At 58.4% G+C, this 18,780-nt stretch overlaps 1 protein-coding gene across 21 annotated transcripts in view; it reads left to right on the forward strand.

Moving 5' to 3' along the window:
- The window catches only part of CACNA1C (calcium voltage-gated channel subunit alpha1 C), a 551,559-nt gene that overhangs the window by 356,972 nt on the left and 175,807 nt on the right, over window positions 1-18,780 (forward strand). For all 21 annotated transcript variants that reach the window (XM_057556043.1, XM_057556040.1, XM_057556042.1 and 18 more), the window contains exons 4-5: window positions 4,518-4,657; window positions 10,742-10,881. In XM_057556043.1, coding sequence (XP_057412026.1) covers window positions 4,518-4,657; window positions 10,742-10,881 — 280 coding nt within the window. The remainder of the gene's footprint in view (window positions 1-4,517; window positions 4,658-10,741; window positions 10,882-18,780) is intronic.

Consider the following 18,780-nt stretch of genomic DNA (forward strand, 5'->3'; position numbering starts at 1 on the left):
CCTCACCAGCCCACAGGCATCCGGGAGACCTCGTGACCCCTGGGAACCGAGGCGCTCTCTCCTCTGAATCCCCTCAGTGGGTCAGACCTGGGAGTGGACGTGGGCCCGGGTGCCAGTGGCGGCCCTAAGGAGAGAGCAGGGAGAGGGGAGGGGTGGGGACAGGGTGACGAGGAAAGGACGCACGGGGCGGGCGGGGTTGGGGAATAGCGTCGGCAGGGAAGGGGCGGTGCTGGGAAGGGGCGGTGCTGGGAAGGGGAGGTGCAGGGAAGGGGCGGTGCTGGGAAGGGGCGGTGCAGGGAAGGGGCGGTGCTGGGAAGGGGCGGTGCTGGGAAGGGGAAGAGATGGAGCCACTTGAGCGGCGGCGAGGTCCCCACTCCAGCCGGCGGCGGCGGAGGGTCCTCGGGAGCCCTGGGCGTCCCCTCCGCCCCCCCGCAGCTGTGCGTGGCTGCGTCTGGCGCGTCCCAGCCTTGTCCTCGCGCCTCCTCCAGCCTTTTCAACCTCGACCCACAGTGGGGCCCGGAATCAGGCTGCCCCAGGGTGGCTTCCAGAGTTGCCGGGGTTCCCGAGATCACAGAAACGGCGGGTCCCGTGCTGGACCTTGGTGCGTTCTCAGGGCTCTGTGACCCCCCAGAACCAGGCCCGAGGAGGCCGTGAGGAGTGTGAACCCATGAGGCCAGAGGCACCCGGACGTCAGCTTCCACAGCTGCACTGTTCTCCACCCCCGGACGTTTCTATGGCAACACACAGTGTTTTGAAAGGATGACCAAGCTGTTTCACTTGTTTACGTTTTCTTGTTTGTTTTTTGGTTCTGAAGAGAGGGTTGGGATTAATTCTGTAAGGACGCTCGTGCCTCTAACGTTCGAGTGGATACCACGCTGCTCACGAGAGCGGTGCTACTCACATGCACACACACGCTCACCCACCTCACAGGTGACTGTGCCCCAGACCTGGTGACGACAGGCCCTTGCTCCTTCCCTGCGTTCTTGTCCGGACCCTTCTTCCTGGCTCCTGGGCCCTCCTCGGTTCCGTCTCAGACCCTTAAACCTCGCACTGAGGAGTCTGACCCACGCGTGTCTTAGGGGGTAAGCGGGGCCCGGGGGGCAAAGAAACGAATGCACCTTGGGCATCGGGTCAGGAAGTCCCGCTCCTCCTGCGTCCTCCACGTGTACCTCCCCGGCCTTATCTTATCGGTGTCCTAGTCTTTCCAGCCGGGAGGTTACTTAGATAACCTCTGAGGTCCTTTTATCTCTCAGACCCCACGGCTTTAAGCAGGACCCTGTCACTTCTCCTGGGAGACAATTCCCAGGTTGCGGAAGTGCTCCCTTGGGCTGAGTCGTCCCGTAGGGGATGGACCCCAGCCTCAGCTCTCCTCCGGTCCACACGCTCTCCAGGGCCACCTCGTCCAGCCTCCCCTGCAAGCCCAGCTCCGTGCGAGCCCACCTCTGCGTCCAAGTCCAGGAGCTCCGCCTTGAGTACAGAACGAAGACCCCTCCTCTTCCTCAAGGCCCCACTGCAGCAAGGGGCTCTTCCACCCACAGTCGCTGGGTTAGAAACCCCGGGGGGGCCGCGCCCTTCTTTCCCTGCCTCTTCTGCGACCCCCACGTGCAGCCAGAAAGCAAATCACACGCCTTCTGTGCCCCAGGTCCCCCTGCTTATCTCCAGTCTCCCGTCTCGGCCTCGGCTCAAGCCTCCACGATCTCTGCGTGGGCCACCCCCACCCGATCGCGCCATCGTGACAGCGCCAGACGGCAGTGCACCCCACAGCAGGGCCGCCGTCTCCTCAGAACGGAAGCCAAGTGTCCAGGCCTGGCCCCAGAGCCCCCGGTCCCCTTGCTCCGGCCCACCTCTCCAGCCCGTCCCCTCCCGGCCTCTCTCCAGCCACGGCCTCCATACTTTCCCCCTTTACCCCTCTCTCCACCGGATGCCTGACCCACCCACTTCACCTGACAGCTCTCCATCCTCCGAGCCTTCCCTCCAGGGCACGGCTTGCCTGCTGTACTGGAATCTGTCCATCTGTCCCCACTGTCCCCAGAGCTCCTGGAGGTCAGTTTCTGAGCCCTTCTCTCGAATCTCCAGCACATAAACATGCCCGTGATGGTTGAGTGAAGAACTCACTGCCATGTCCGTGCCTCCTTCTGGTCCCCACCTGTGATGTCACATGGTGTGGATTAGGGAGTGGGCCTTATGGGGGAAACTTACAAAGGCCGAGGGTCAACAAGAGAAGACACACGTCCCCAAGTCCTCCGTCTCACAGGAGGTGCACCAGGTCTAGGACGCCGCCGGGGCTGCAGTGTGGGCCTGCAGGCAGTGGAGGGACTCGGGACCCCTCCTCCTCCATGGCTTTCTCTTTTCATAGAGGAATCAGGAAGGGAAGGCAGCCTCGCAGACGAGGGAATAAACACACTGCTTGGTGCCAGGCAGGTGGGGCTGGGAGTGCAGCTGTTTTGGCAGCTGTCTGAGATGCCGGCCCCCCAGCACACAGGACACTCGGAGCCCTGGGGTATGGCTGTCCTCCCTGCCATGGGGAAGGGGTATTGCGAGCTGGGTCGCTACCTGTCCCAGAGAGCTCACTGTGCAGACAACCCACAGGGGTCTCCAGCATCACTGTGCAATGACTCAGCTGGTTGTGCCTCACCAGTAACGTGTGACTGGATGCAGGGATGGTGGGATGAAGGCAGCTAGCACACAGGTGAACACATGAAAGCCCCTGACACAAATGGGTACCCGGCTTACGTTTGTTTGCCTTCTCATCCCTGCTCCAACTTTGTGAATTTCCGCAGAGGTTTCTGGGGGTGCAGAGGAGGTGGCACTGTCATCTGGGCCTAATCGTGGATGCTCTGAATGGTCTTGGGGGCGGGGGCTGAGTGGCTGGACAGCTCACCTTCCACAGTCATCCTCAGGTGCGTCGCGCCCTTTTGGAACATGCATTCCCTTTCAACACGGTCCTGATGTACATTTTTACCCAACATCACCTACTTTTTAAAGACCAGAGGTCCCACGCACTGTGGTTTGTTCCTGGGTCTCAGACTCCTGGGAAGCCACGTCCCAGACCGACTTCAAGGTGACAGAATGGGTAGGAGGTAAGGGCAAGCCTGCCTTGGAGATGCTGGTAGAGTCCCACCTCCATCCCCTTCCCATGGTTACCGCTTATCTGGGCCTTCCTCAGCACGTGGACCAGTGGTTCTTAAACATCAGGTGCTTCAGAGACACCCGGGAATGGTCTGAAATGTGCACTTCCAGGCTCCATAGCCAGAAGATCTCCTCCAGTAGATCTGGGTGGGGCCCGGGGTTCTTCCCTTTTTAACTTTGTGTCCCCAAACTTCATCCTGAGCTGGTCTGGGTGAGGCCAGCACGCGCTCAACGCCGCGGGGGTCGGGGAGGGTGGGTATAGCAGATGGGCAGAGCACGGGGGGCATTGGGACCAACCTGACCTCCCTGCAGGGCTCCCCATCAGGGCCCCAGTGCCCCAGGCCTCGGAGCACCCCCTCCCAGCAGGGTGGGCGGCAGGCCGTAAGCCTTCTAGGGATACAGTGGGCGTGGGACCTGGGGTCTTCAGTGAGCCCCTCCTGACCTGCAGAGGAGGGGAAGCCGGGTCTGGGGTCTGAGGTGGGAGCTTCCTGGAGGCTCCCGCGGACATGAGCGCGAAGCATCGGTGTGTGAAGGCCACGGCCGCTTCTGCCTGCGGGGCCTTGAAGGCTCTGCGCCGGGGACAGTGTGGGAGAGTGGCTGCTGGGGAGGGTGGGGAGCTGGTGAATCAGCCCTGAGTCGGCTCTAACCAGCCGGAGTCAGTCCTGCCAAGCGTGGGCTCCAGGGACAGGGCCACATCCCACAGCAGAGCCCTCTTGGAAAGGACAGAGTGGGGAGAGGGGAAGAGCACCGCCCTCCCCCCCCCAGTGCCCGCCCTCATCCTGGAAATGCTGGGGTCCCTGCTGACCTGGTCTCGCTCTTTGCACAGAGAGTTCTATTTTCTCAAGGAAGAGCGCTCTCCCAGGTCGGGGTCAGCACACGTGGGCAGCTGCCTCTGTTTCAGCGGCTGGCGGAGGTTTCCATGCTCTGCTTCTTGGTGGCTGGGTATCAGAGACCCCAGCTGTAGCTTCAGGGTTTGTGACTCAGAACTGTGGCACTTGCCCTGCCCTTCTGTCTCAGCCCTTCCTCAGCACCAGCTCCTGTCCCGGCATCCTTGGGTCCCCCTTAGATAAGGCATCGTGAGTTCTCTTCTGAGAAGTACAAGGAACTGCTCACTGATTAACTAAGATGTTTCTCAAAGATGTGCGATTTTTCACCACCCTAATTTCTGCATTTTAACATTTGAAGACTAAAAACCCCCTTCCTGCCCAGTGGATCGGAGCTCTCCTGTGGGATGGACCGTGGGGCTCGGGATGTGGCCTGGGGGTCCGCCTGATCCGACCGTGGAGGGGCCCCCTTCTCCTCCACCACCTTGGGGGACCTGCTGGGTCAGAACTTTCCAAATCCCCAGTCTAATGACTTCTTCTCTCTCTTCTACTTGTGTTTCCTAGGAACGGGTGGAGTATCTCTTTCTCATCATTTTTACTGTGGAAGCATTTTTAAAAGTCATAGCCTATGGGCTCCTCTTTCACCCCAATGCTTACCTCCGCAACGGCTGGAACTTGCTGGATTTTATCATTGTGGTTGTCGGGTGAGTACAACCACCCCTCCCACCCTCTGCCACCGTCACCCAGTGCCGGCCCCTTCCCACCCGTATCTGTGTCTCTGGTCACAAGGGCCCTGGGCTTCAGGCCAGACGAGAGGATCTATTAAAAATCACTTCGGATTCAGGCTGTCTCCAAAGGGAGAGGAGTTGTTACCTGGAACAGCCCCGGCCGCCGCTCCCACCTGCACACACATGCACACGCACACACGCACACGCGTGCGCACAGGTGAATCCGAGGCCTTCTGGTGGAGCCCAGGGGCCTCCGTGCAGCCAAGGAGATGCCTCAGCTTTAGGTCTTTTACTCCATCTGGGCCTCCCCTGGCCCAGCAGCCCCTGGACGCCTCCCCTGCGGTGTGGCTAAGGGGGTCTGGTTGGGCTCGACGTGAGCCTGCAGCCACGGCGCTGGAAGGGCGGCTGGCACCCGGGAGCCGGGACACCCACCTGCACCTCTGCAGGGTCCTGGCTCGGTGGCTGCCGGGACCGGAAAATGGGACTAGGAAGGGCCGAGGGGATGGGGCCAGACGCACTTCCCCGGACACCCTGCTCTGCTATAGAGGCCAACTCAGCCTACGCTCAGAAACAAAGCGGCGTCAGGAAGCTTCAGGAAACCTTGGAAGTGACGATCTCCTTATCAAGGCATCGGTAACTTCAGGAAAAGATTCTCTGTGGAATGTTTGTACAAAGAGACCCGCACGCGCCACGAGAGACACAGCTGACCGGGCTCCAGTCACTCGTCCGTCTGCGGAGGGCAGGGTGCCCGAGCCTCGGGGCGGACCTGGCGCTACTTCAAGCCCACCTGCCGTTCACTCCCTCGCCGTCCCCCCAGCCTCCGGGGGCAGGTCAGCGTGGCATTAGGCTCCTACCCCAGGGGGCCCTTCCCAGCCGCCCCGGGAAGATGTTGCCCTGGTGGCTTCCCCAGAGCGCGCCCTGCTCAGAGCCTCGTGGGCGCCCGGCCTTTCCTGCAGGAAGTGCCGGCGCAAATCAGGGCCATTTGGGAGCGAGTCCCTGTCTCCAGGCGTCTGGCGCTGTTTCCGAGTTTTCGCCGCTGTCCTTTTTTGCCTGGCCGAGCATGACACGCTTTGCATTAACATCAGGGACACTTGGGAGGCGTGAGGGACACGGAAGTTACTGGTCTCTGCCACGTGCGGATGTCAGGGTGAGGCTGCAGCTCTGCGAGAGATTTGCTACTTCTGTTCACTCCAGGATAAACAGAGTGACTGATAAATGCCTTGAACTAACTCAGCAAAGTCCTTTAACTTGCTTCTTCCTGATGCATCTAAATCCTTTTAAATTCAGCGTTTCCCTCAAGGCCCGAGTCTCCTGGGAACCTTTCACACACTCACAGAAAGAGCCCAAGGAATGAGATCCAGTGCTTCTGGGGCCAACAGAGAGGAGAGGCGCCTCTCGGGGCAGAGAAGCTACGTCTTCTCCCGTCTGTGGGCTGAGTTGGCGTTGGTCTATCCGATGCTCTGCCCCAAACGTGGCCTCACCTCTGCGTGGGGTGGAAGCAGGAGACACGGGTGGACCTCAGACAGGGGCCCATCTCCCACTTGCATGGACCCTGCTCCTCCGGAGACTGCAGCAAGCGGACTGCTTGTGGGTCAGCCCAGATCCCAGCCACATCTCCCCGGGCCCGGGCCATCAGGCTGGGGAAGAGAGGGAGGCGTCCAGACTTGGCCGTCTCCCCAAGGTGCCTCCATCGACTGTTTACGACACGGAGGCTACGGTGCCGGTGCTGGCTCAGCTTGTGGTCCACCATGACCCTCTGGCTTTTTCCCGTTGATCTCGCGCTCGGCCACATTCGGCACCTGGTTTCTCTTCTCCAAGGCGCTGGTCTTTGCGGCTCTGCATCCAGTCTAGACTCAGCCCATCCTTCTAACTCAGAAAACAACACCCCCCCCATGGAGGGTGTGGCCCAACCACCTCTCTTCAGCTGTGCCCTCCCAGCCCTACCCCTTACCTGGATGTGCCTTTGCTTCCTCGTGTCTCCTGGGAAATATCTGCTCCCCTCCGCCCCTCCTGGGCAGCCTCTGCCCTCCTGCAAACTAGAGGCAGTCTGCCTTGCTCTGGGGGAGGTGGGCTTGCCCGCCTGAGTGCTGGGCTGAGGGCCCCTCTCCCTTCTTTGCCTTGCCACCCAGGAGGCCAGTGCCAAGGCATTGCCCTCCCCCCCACGTGCCCCATTCCTTCCGGAAGTGGAGGAGTCTCCTCGGAATGGTGGGGACATGGGGCTGCTGAATGGACGTGGGAGGACTTCAGAGCCTCTGTGAGCTACTCCCCTCCACCCCCATCAGGCACCCGGGAGCCCTCCCTCCACCCCCATCAGGCACCCGGGAGCCCTCAGCAGATGCACCTGCTCAGACCGTCTACTCCAGCCTAAAGGGCCTCACTATGTCTCCAGCTCCCTGCCAATATGGGGCCCTGCCTCTCGGCTCACAGGGCCTCTAGAGACCATCGTCCTCTCCGACAAGCTCTAACGTCCGGCTAAGGAACTGCCAGACACACCGCCTGGAGAAGGTCCCCGGCCCTTAGGCACTGGTGGGCACCAAGCAGTGGTTTCGCCTCTACAAAGTGTGACTGAGGAGAAACACGCCGGCCCCTGCAAGCTGAGAACACCTCTGAGGCCCATTCCTGAAATTTCTGCCCCTTCAGGGGTTAAAGGAGAGGATGGTTGTTCAATCTCTGTTCCCTTCCCTGAATAATATTTGTGAACATCTTGTACGTCGATAAGCATGTTCCTTTCTTCCAGGAAGTTCTAGGAACCAAATCTGGTTTGGATTTGGAATGTTGTTCAACAGACTTGCAAACCGGTGTCCATGTCCTGAGTTTCCGTGATCCAGGCTTCCACGGAAAGAACATTTCTCTGCAGAGAAAGGACCCCACTTCCCCCACCCTGGAGACCTCTGCCTGGGATGGGAGGTGTCACCAACTAACACATGGACCCGTCAAACTGCCAAGCTGGGGTGAAGGAATCGCAGAACAGGCGGGACATCAGACGTGGTCTGGCCACAGGACCCGCTGTGCAGACACAGCCTACTCGGGGTCCCCGTGTGGAAAACAGACCAAAGGGAAGCCGCTCATCCCTGGCCTCGCTGCCCAAGAAGTCCCCGAGGGTTCTCCGGAGCACGTTTTGCAAATCCCTGTTTAGACCAGCTCCCTCCGCTGGGCCCTGCCTGGGTCTAAGCTTCTGCTAAGCCCCCAGCTGCAGCTTCCCCGTTCCCAGACCCAGCCCCCTGGGGCAGGAGTCATAGGAGCCCCAGCCTGTTCCTCAAGACCAGGCTGCCCAGGCCCGGTTCAGGTCTGGTCCCTGGGCGTCTTCCTTGGCCCCAGGCACAACCCAGCGCGCTCTACTGACTGTGAGTCAGTGGGACGTCTCTAGGTACAAGGACAAAGATGGTCCACGGGGCCCTTTCCCATATTTTTCTCGGTTCCCACAAGTGGCCCAGGATCCCAGACTCCCATTCCCGTACCTTCTCTGCATGTTCTAATCTCTCCCGAAACCTTTCCAAGGTGCCCCGTGTTCCCCACAATCCCTCCCCATTTCTGGCGTTAGCAAACATTTTCTGTAAAAGTCCAGATACCAGATTTCAGCTTTGCAAACTTTGTCCCAACTACTCAGCTCTGTCGAGAAAACATCAATATGGAACGGGGTGTTGCTGGATACTCATCAGATTTATTCCAGAGCAGGTAGCCCGGTGCTGCCCTAACCTCAGCACCGGTCCCTCCTTCTCTCTCTCATTCTCCCCGGGGGTCCTGCTGCCCTTGCTGTCTCTCAAGATATGGCCCCTCCCCTCCAAATGCTCGCAGGCCAGGAGAGGGGCCCTGCTTCATCTTATTCTGCTTTCAGACCACCGCCCCCTCCTCCCTAAGCCCCTCCAATTCTTTTTTTTTTAATTTATTTATTTTATTTATTTTATTTTTGGCTGCATTGGGTCTTCGTTGCTGCAGGCGGGCTTTCTCTAGTTGCAGCGAGCGGGGGCTACTCTTTGTTGCAGTGCAGTCTTCTCATTGTGGTGGCTTCTCTTGTTGCAGAGCACGGGCTCTAGGCATGCAGGTTTCAGTAGTTGTGGCACGCAGGCTCAGTAGTTGTGGCTCACGGGCTCTAAAGCACAGGCTCAGTAGCTGTGGCACACGGGCTTCGTTGCTCCGTGGCATGTGGGATCTTCCTGGACCAGGGCTCGAACCCGTGTCCCCTGCATTGGCAGGCGGATTCTTAACCACTGTGCCACCAGGAAAGCCCAACCCCTCCAATTCTGATGCTTGTGTCCTCAGACCCTCTACCCCTTGCTTCTCCAAGTCGTGGTCCCCCCACACCTTTGAGTCTCTCCTTGGCTGTGGAGACGTGGGCTCTTGGCCAGCTCCTCCTCTCCATCACGCGCTGTCCCGCCATCAGCCTCCCAAGCTTCTTGGTTCCTTGATGTCTTCTTCCCCAGGGATCCTGACTCTGTCCTGTCTCAGCTGCCCACTCCCAGGGTCGGAGTCAGGATCCCCGCCATGACCTCGAGCCACATCCTCTCCATGATCTCAGACCAGCTTCCTACTCTCCAAAAAATACCACCCATCCTTCCTGCTCCCTCCCTCCAGCGCTGGACTCCGACAGCCCCCTCCTCCTGCCCTGCGGTCATCTCTCACCTGCGTCTGCACTCAGCTTTTACTTCTCTCATTTCCTTGCTCACTTGCAAAAGCACCAACTCCAACCCAGTCCGACCAGCTGGTACCTGAGCTGTGCCCTTGGAGCGGGTAGAGAAACGCACAAGGCTGAGCTGACGTGTCACTTCCCCTCATGACCACCTCCTCGCAGAGGCCCTGGGTGCCCGGAAACCCTACTGCACGGCCGGGCTCCGTTCACCCCCCAACTTTCTTCTGCGACCCTTTTATGCCTTTGCCTCACCCTTCAAGCTTCCAGGACCCCCTCCCCTTTCACATTCCAGCTGATGGCTTGCTCCCTGATTCGCTGAGAAGAGAGGTGCAGTCGGAAGAGGACTTCCATCTCTTCCCACACCTGCATCTGAACCCACAATGCACCTCCCTCCCCGGGACCGTGATGAACCATCCTGGCTACTGGGCTCGTGCCCCTCTGCGGGCATCGTGCCCTCCTGCCCATCAGGGGTACGACCCTTCCGGCCACTGTCCCCTCACTTCTTTACTGCCCATCGTCTGTCTCTATTAGATGATTTCGTTTAAAAACAAGCAAAACGATTCCACGCCCTCTTGCAGGAACTACCTTTTCCCTTCTCCTACCTTTTTCCAGCAAAATTCCTCAGGAGGGTTTGTTTCTACGGGACCCTCCCCTCTAGCTACGGTGGCCCCTGAGCCCTCACTTGAGATGCACCGTATGTGTAGAACACACAGCAGGTTTCAAAGATTTAGTGCAAAACAGAGAGGGACAGACGTCTCAGTAAAAACTCTTTATTACAGCTGAAGTGATCATATTTTGGTTACGTTGGATTAAATAAAATCTATCATCACCGTCCATTTCGCCTGTTCCTTTTTCACTTTTTCAGTGTGACTACTGGAAAATCTAAATTGCACACGCAGCCCATGTTTGCGCCTTGCACTGTTCCTGTTGGACAGAACCGTCTCGAACGCTCCTCTGTCCTCTCTCGAACATGTGTCTGTTACCTTTGTCCCCATCACCCCAACAAGACAGGTGTCGCCAGGGCCTGAGGCCGGTGGTCAGTTTCCTGTCCTTGTGCCTGCGGCATCGCCTCGGTTTCTATGGGACCACTTGTCTGTGCCCAGGCTCAGATCAAAGCCAGGGGCTTGTCGCCAGGAGCTGGCATGTGGTGCCAGGGCACAGCAGCCAGGACGCTGCGGGGCAGAGGAACGGGCCCTGGCGGCAGCCTCCGCCTGCCTGACGCCCTGCCTGGGCTGCTCGATGCCAGCACGGGGCAGGCGGGACCTGCCCTGAGGGACTGTCATCCGATGAGGGTCTCGGACCCGCCCGCACAGCGGGCCGATCCTGGCTGGAGGCGCCTGCGCACTTCGCCGCCCAGCGTCCCTCAGAGGAGTCGGAGCCCCGCCGGGCAAGCAGGACGTCCTGACGTTCCCTCTCTCCTTCTTCTCTTGCAGGCTTTTCAGTGCCATCTTAGAGCAAGCGACCAAAGCCGACGGGGCCAACGCCCTGGGAGGGAAGGGGGCTGGATTCGACGTGAAGGCGCTCAGGGCGTTCCGCGTGCTGCGGCCCCTGCGGCTGGTGTCCGGGGTCCCGAGTAAGTAGCCTGCGCCTGTCGGCCATGTGACCTCCTCTCCGCCCCCCGGTCTCCCCCCAGCCTGAATTGCCAAGGAACCTGATTTCATATATGTGGAGGGTTTTCTTGAATGGGTTCCTTTGCCCTAAAGGTCCCAGCTCTCCTGTGAGTCCATTAAAACCCACTGTGGCCCCCGCTCCCGTGAACACCTGGGGAGTCCACAGCCTGATGGAGACAGCTGCACAGAGAACAGCCTCGCGGCCATCTGAGCAGCCCCCGTCCGCCACCCCGGCCGGCGCTGGGGGTTTAAACACGTTTGCAGCAGAAGAGCAGTGAGCTACTCCCCAGGCCCCCAGGGCATGGGGAGCCGATGGGATGATCTCTGCTGTCTGTATTTTTCCAAAGAACAATCAGAAAAGCATCAGTGGATGTTCAGGAAGTTCTGTTTTTGCCACTTCTGCCAGCCCTCTCCTCCTTTCACGTCACGTGGGGCATCTCCGGCCACAGAAGCCCTATTTTTGGTCTCGCCGCCTGTCAGAGTGAGAACTGCTTTTCCCTGAGGGGGGAGGGCGCTGGCCTGAGTGGGGCAGACGGGCGTGGGAGACAGGCCCGGGGACGGCGCCCCTTCTCCCTCTCCTGCAGCAGCCCCCCATTGCGGAGGGCCCCCCAGCCCTGGGCACAGCAGGTCGGGCTCCCAGTGTCCGCTCCAGCAGACCCCAGCCCAGCCGGCTCCCGGGCTGAGTCCCCTTTCGGACCTCCCTCTGCTCCTGCTGTTCGGCTGGCGGTCACTGAGCCTAATTCTGGACGTGCCTGCTGGGACGTGACACCGTCCCCTCAGCGTGACCAGGTCTGGGCCCTAACTCGAGGCGGAGGAGACCCCCGAAGCGGGCTGCAGCCAGATGAGCTTGGAGACGGGTCCGGGCCAGGAAGGCAGAGGGGACCTCTGCACACCCACCTTTCCACCTGCACGGCCACCAACCAGGTGACGTCATCCTGCTCAGTGGGTGAAACCTCTCAGGGTGTAGAACTGTGGGAACACGAGGGATCTTGTATCAACCTGTCCAGGGCTTTCCGCACCCACGCAGGATAGTGGAAAGATCCTCCCGGGGTAACTGAATTAACCACAGCAGAGCAGGGAGAACCAGGTCTCCTGAGTGAAACCAACTCTCCCCACGGCACCGCACGACCTCCTGTAAAGAATTGCGTGCGTCTTAGACATTTACTGCCTCTGCAGTTACCTTATAAGCCCCCTGAAGCCCAGAACTGTGCCCTGTATTGTCTCTGACTCCTGCATGATGCTGGCCTGCTCTCTGCTCAGGGCGGGAACTCCCTGGGTGGACAAAGGCAGGAGTGGGGGTCCCTGGGCAGTGGTGGCCTGTGTTAACTCCCAGCGAGTGTAGACCGTGGCCCCTCTGCTTGGCCTTAACCACTGGGCACTAGGAATGGAAACAGTGTACGTGATGGCTGAGACCCAAGGCCCTTTTGCAAAGCCTAAGTTATTTGGGTTTTCGTGGTCAGTTAGCCATCACTCCATAGGCCAAATTCAAGGAATGAGAAGGCAGGTGAGAATCAGTTGGAACAAGACTTCAAGGGGTTTAGTGTGATGGTGCAGCCAACGTGCCAGTGGCAGGGACTGTGAACTGAGCCCATGCTTGGACCCAACACGCTGCCACGGGCACGATGACGCTGACCTGCTGTGCGTGCGCTTTTTAGGGCCCACAGCCTCAGAGCACCGTGCAGGGCGTCACGACGCGTCATGAACATAAGTATGGTCCCTCCCCTGGAGGAGTTTGAAAATCTAATGGGAGTACACCAGGCAGCTTTTGCTGCAGGAAAAAACCATCCCAAACTCTCGGTGACTGAAAACCAGAACACGCATCCTTGGCTTGTGTTGCGTGAGGGCTCTGGGCCTGACCAGCTTCCGTGGTCACCTCATCCCAGAGCCCAGGTTGAGGGAGCGTCCAGCGTGCGTGCCTGCGGCCCTCACGGCACGGGGCGGCTCTCGCCAGGGGGCACACGGTCAAACCACACAGGCATATTGTAGGCTTTTGCTCAACCTGGTTTATGTCATGGCTGCTCACATGCCAGTGGCCCAAGCAAGTCACTCGGCTGCCGTGGTCCCAAAGGTGACGGGACACAGAAGTGTGCCGTCCATACAGAGAAGCACGGGTGAAGGGTTGTGATCAAACAGGCCACTATCCCTAAGAGACGGAAGGGGCGTTATTCACAGGACTGGTTACGGTGATGACTCTGGTACAGAGGTTCCTAATCAGAGACGCAGGGGAGCTGGGTCCCGCGGAGTAGCCGGGGCTCCTCCACGAGGAAGCTTCACGGACCACCTGCCGTCCGTGTGCGGTACCGACGGCAGCTCTGCACTGCGGGGCTGGGAGTCGTTCCATGGAGAGGGTGAAGGCGGGACTCTGCCTCTCAGATGTAAGGCCCTGCTGCCCCGCCGTGAATTCAGGGAGATGTTCTGTCAGTGAAGCTGGTGCTCTTGCAGCCATGGGGCCTGCAGGTAGCCCTGGCTTTCTCAGACAGCTAGCAGCTGGGTCTTGTCTTCTGTGGGTCACTGGTGAAAAGGGAAAAGCTCTTTTGGGGGCTTCAAGGCAGGGCTGATCCAGCCTTTCTCACTGGGATGGCGTCTCTGCGACCTTTTAAGTAGTGACGTGTGTAGACCCAGGTGGCTAAGTGCCCCGGGCCGGTCTGGTTGATCTCGTCGAAGACAATGTCACCGACATCTCCCGCTGCAGACCTGGACGGAGGCCTCCCTCCTCCGATGCCATAGCCTTTGGTTCTCCTCCCCACCGCACCGCTCCCATCTCCTCCTTCTCTCTGGACCTGCCGCTGCCCGGCTTTCTCCCCCATGGCAATGCAGAAGCATCTCTTATTGACACCACCAGGGATCTCCACGGTGCCGAATCCAGCGGCCTGTCTCGGGGCCGCTTACCTGACTCTCTGCAGGATTAGATTCAGCCGGTGGTCCCTTATCCTTGAGCCGTACCGTCACCGGGACGCTGTTCTTTCTCAGCTCTGCCCTCACTCCACTTGCTTTTCCTTGTGGGAGCCGCGGGCTGACTTCCCCTCGCCTTCTCCTCCGCTTACCGCTGGGAGCGCCAGCTCCGTCCTTGAGCCTCCTCTCTCTGTGCACCGGTCCCTGGTGTCACGCCCAGTCTCCTGCGTGTCCTCTGATAACGCGAGCTGGTGCCGCCAGCACAGGCATCTCCTCTGAGGCTGGACTTGTGCCGCATCCTCCATCCCTTCACGGGCGGCCTGGTAGGCGGCGCCCTGAGCTCACCGCGTCCCCCAGAGCCTTTCCCGTTTGGTAAAGGTCAGCCTCGTCCTTCTAGTGACTCAGGCACAAGCCCTCGGCCTGCTTCTTTGTCCCACCCTTTGCTTCCGGTTCCTCAGCTCATCTTGCGAGCCACGCCTTCCAGAAGCTCAGTTTCCTGCCGCCTCCGTGTCCACTGCAGCGCCCGCCACCCTCACCTGGACTGTCACCGCCGCCTCCTGGCAGGAGTCTCTGTTTTGCCCTTTGCCCTTTGTCACAGCCGGGGCTCAACACAGCAGCCAGGTGGTCCTCTCAAAATACGTGTCACTGTTGCAATTAGAACCCTCCAGGCTCCCCACCTCCTGAGAGACAGAGCCCCTCTGCAGCCTCCCCTCCCCCCCCCCGCCCCCTCGGCCTCCCACCAGCCTCAGCGACCTCCAGCTGTGCCGCAGCTCCCGTGGTGGGACGTCCGTCCGGACGCCCTTCGCTCGGCTGGCCTCACGGCTGCCCTCGCCGCCTCGGCGTCCGCGGAAACGGCACCTTCTCGAGGGCCTGTCCCGCCGCCCGTGTCCTCTGCCCCCTTCTCCCCTTTATTTCTCCTACATCTCTCTCCACCCTCTTGCCCTCGTTTATCTATTTGTCACCCCTGGCCTCACGAGAACATAACCTCCACGAGGACAACAGTTTTTTTTGTTTTGCCCACTGCTGTATCCTTAGCCTCTACAATTATTTGCAGAAACGCCAGGTCAATCTTTGTGGGGTGACTGGGCCCATCATGGGCTCCACGTGGCCGGGACGGAGCACCAGCCCACCCCTAAGGGACGCCGGTACTGACACCTTCCGTTCACGGGCGCCTGCTTTAGTGTTTCCGAAGGGCTTTTTTCTTCTAACTTATTTGGTCTTCATGACAACTGTGTGCTCTGTAGCTGTGCACGTAGGTGGTACGTAGTCACGTGCTGTTTCTGTAACAAATAGGCTAACTGGGTGGTTTGCGGGACCAGGAGCTCCAAGCCCACAGAGTTACTGTTATTTTTTGCGTCCAGATGTGTATTAAATGCCATTGAAATATTAGGATCACAGATTATGGAGGGAGAGAGATGCTTGTGCGGGTACAAGCCCATGAGTCATTTATTAATTTTTTTCAACAAAACCCACTGAGTACCTACTTCATGTACGACTTTTCTAGCTGTCTCAGGAGATACAGAAATGAGTCAGACACTAAGAGTGTTCTTAAAAAGACTGAATTGTCGAAGGAAATGATGTTCATAGAAATGATGGTAGAGAACAAAAATTGGAGATGTGCAAAAAGAAAAAAAGGTTGAGTACGACGTGTTGAATTCTGTGACAGGTGTGCTTTGGGGGACTCTTGTACTTTGGGGAGTGGGGATAGAGATCAGGACAGGCTTCTTGGAGGAGGAGGACAGACCTTGAAGGGCAAGTGAGGAGGGGCCGCCAGGAAATCAGGAAGGAGGAGAGAGGATGGCTGAGGCCCTAGAGTTGTACACGGGGAGGCTGAGGATCGGGGGGCGGGGTGGGTCTCACTGTGGGTGTAGAAACCAGCTGACACTCTCAGTGAGACGCTGTGTAACTAAGGTTTGATCACTTTGCTCCATCAAGATTCCCACAGTAAAGGAAGTGAGTCCCCAGGGCTTGTGAGGCCCCACTGTCCCTCGGCAGAGGTGCAGACAAGCAGGCATGTTGCACCACAGAGAAGCCACAGGGACGGTCAACATTATACATAACATCCGCGTCCGTGCAAGGCCGGGGCCAGGCTCGGCGGCCCATCCACCCCCATCCGCGTTTATTGATCACTTGCTGTGAGCCAGGTGCTGGGGACACAGACCAACAGGACACCACCTCCATCTGCCAAAGTCCTGGATGCTTGAAAGGCTCCCGAGGATATGAATTCTTGTGAGATTAGCTCGTTCTCAAGGAACTGTTACTTCTGGAGGCACACAGGTTAGAAATCAGCTTCTTGTCAAGCAGGCTTTGCTTCCTCACCGGGAAGTGAGGGGACCACGTGAGGCGAGGTCAGGCTCTTTCCTCCTATTTTCCTTTGCTCAGACTAGAAATGTTTCTGGAAAACAGTCAGCACCAATCAGTCGATAAGTATCTGTTGATTGAATGCTATGTAGACAGCACTGGGAGAGACTTGAGCCGTGGTGGTTTCAGGCAAGAGCTCTTGAGTCAGACTGTCTGGCTTCTGCCCCTGACTTCCTCTGTGACCCGGGGGAAGTTACTCAGCCTCTCTGTGCCTTAGTTTCCTCATCTGTAAAATGGGAATAATAATAGAGCCTATTTCACATGTTACTAGGGAAACGAAGTGAGCTAATGCACACAACGTGCCTCACCTGTAGTATGTGCTCAGTTAAATGGTAGCCATTGTTACATCACATCACTTGACGTGAGGCATGTAAAATAGAAATATCTGACAAGCACTGTCAAGACAAAGCAGATATACTTTATTTTTTTGACATCTTTATTGGAGTATCATTGCTTTACAATGTTGTGTTAGTTTCTGCTGTATAACAAAGTGAATCAGCTATACATATACATATGTCCCCATATCCCCTCCCTCTTGCGTCTCCCTCCCACCCTCCCTATCCCACCCCTCTAGGTGGTCACAAAGCACCGAGCTGATCTCCCTGTGCTATGCGGCTGCTTCCCACTAGCTATCTGTTTTACATTTGGTAGTGTATATATGTCAGTGCCACTCTCTCACTTCGTCCCAGCTTCCCCTTCCCCCTCCCCGTGTCCTCAAGTCCATTCTGTACGTCTGCATCTTTGTTCCTGTCCTGCCCCTAGGTTCATCAGAACCATTTTTTTTAGATTCCGTACCGATATACTTTAAACATAAAGAATATTCCAGAGTTAAATAGCAACGCTTACCAGAGGCTCATGCACAAACAGTGAAATGGACTCAAGGAGCGAGTTTCCCAGGCACGATGACGGGTCCAGACCTTTCCTACGAAGGAGGAGCATTTGAGTTGAGCCTTGAGGTTGATGCAGAACAGTCAGGGCTGGAGATGAAAGGACATTTGGGGTGAAAACCTAGTTTTGGGGGGCCACCGATGCAGGCCAGCCCAGTCCAGCATGAGGTTTCGCGTGGCCACATCCATCACAGAGGAGGAGGCGGTGAGAACCAGGGTCAGCGGGGAGCAGACGGGGTTGGGGGCTGTCCCAGATGCCACGCCAGTAAAAGGCATTTTCCCAAGCAGTGATGCTCTTTCCTCTCTGTTAGAAATATTCAAAAACTGCGCTGCAGAGAGACAGCTAAATGTCTGGGAAACCTAAAGAATGTCAGAACGGATGGTGCACCTTGAATTCCAGGGGGCTCATCCATCCACCCTGGACACAGCCAGCTGGGCAGAGCCAGGAGCAGAGCCAGACCAAAGAACCTCCCCCCACCCCACAACCTGCACAGCCTCCAGTGGAGGCCAGCCCGGGCGTCCTGCTCTCACTAACCTCCCGCTGCAGGACCCTGACCCTCTTTTTATTGTTCTTGATAGAGTGGATTCTTGACTGTAAAATTCCTGCTGCAAAATTTAAAACCTCGCCCGAGTGCCCAAGTACCCAGGTGAACCCTCCTCGTCCTGCGAGGCAGTTTCTCCCCAGAATGGGCCCCTCCTGGAGCTCAGTGGCTGTGAGATTGGCCGCCCTGATTAGAGAGGCTGTCAGTTAATCATACCCACTGGGAGCAGATTAGAGCTGCTGGAAGCAACTTTCCCGAGTGTTTCCACACTTTGATGGTTCAGAAGCGGTCCTGCTGTCCTGCCTGATACGTGCTCATTGGGAAGTTGGGCCACCGGGATTTGCAATCCTGCTCGGGGACAGTGGCCCGTGCCCGGTAGTGGGACCTGCAGTGGAGCAGGGCCCTGGCACCAGAGGTGGTCCCGGCAGGCAGCTCCTATCCGAGGACACCTCACCATTCCAGAGCTGACAAGGGAAAGTCCATCTGGAGCTGATACTTGCAAATCAAATGACTCAGCCCTGAAAAGTACAGATTTTGGGAACCAAGTCCCAGGGAAGAGCCCTGTTCAGAGCAGAGGCTTGAATCCACCTTGCTTCCTGCCCACCGGCCGCTTTTCCTGCTGCCGTGTCACCACCTCCCCGTCCTCCTGGTTCCTGTGACTTAACCCCGTCAAGAGCCCATGTGATGCAGGCAGGGCTGGTGCACAAGCCAGAGGTGCACAGCCCATTGGACTGCAGCCCGCCTTCACCCCTGCCCAGCCCGCTGCCCCGGGACAGGCCTGTCCCCCCTCTGCACCTCAGTCCCGCCTGCAACCTGGAGGGCCTGGGCTGCAGAGCCCCCAGATCTCCTTCCTGCCCCGCGGCCTCACCCTCCGCCCGCCAGTACCTGCGCAGTGCCAGGCCGTCCTGCCTCCCCCTCCACCCCTCCTCCTCCCCCATCTCCTTGGACTTGGTCCTCTTCCCCCTCACTTTCTACTTTGCTTCCTCGGCCTTTTCATCCCTTTTGTCCGAAAGGGGTCTTCGATGTCATGGAACCTTATCCAAAATGAGGGACACTTACCAGGACGGGGCGTGTGCAGAAGGGCCACCCGCAGGTCCATCCCTCCCCCTGCTTCTCACGGGCCGAGGCTGCCCGCCACTGCCCACCCCGTTCAGGAACCTTCCTCCACCACTTCTTTCAC

Source organism: Balaenoptera acutorostrata, chromosome 11 (assembly GCF_949987535.1).
Source record: "Balaenoptera acutorostrata chromosome 11, mBalAcu1.1, whole genome shotgun sequence".
NCBI lineage: Eukaryota > Metazoa > Chordata > Mammalia > Artiodactyla > Balaenopteridae > Balaenoptera > Balaenoptera acutorostrata.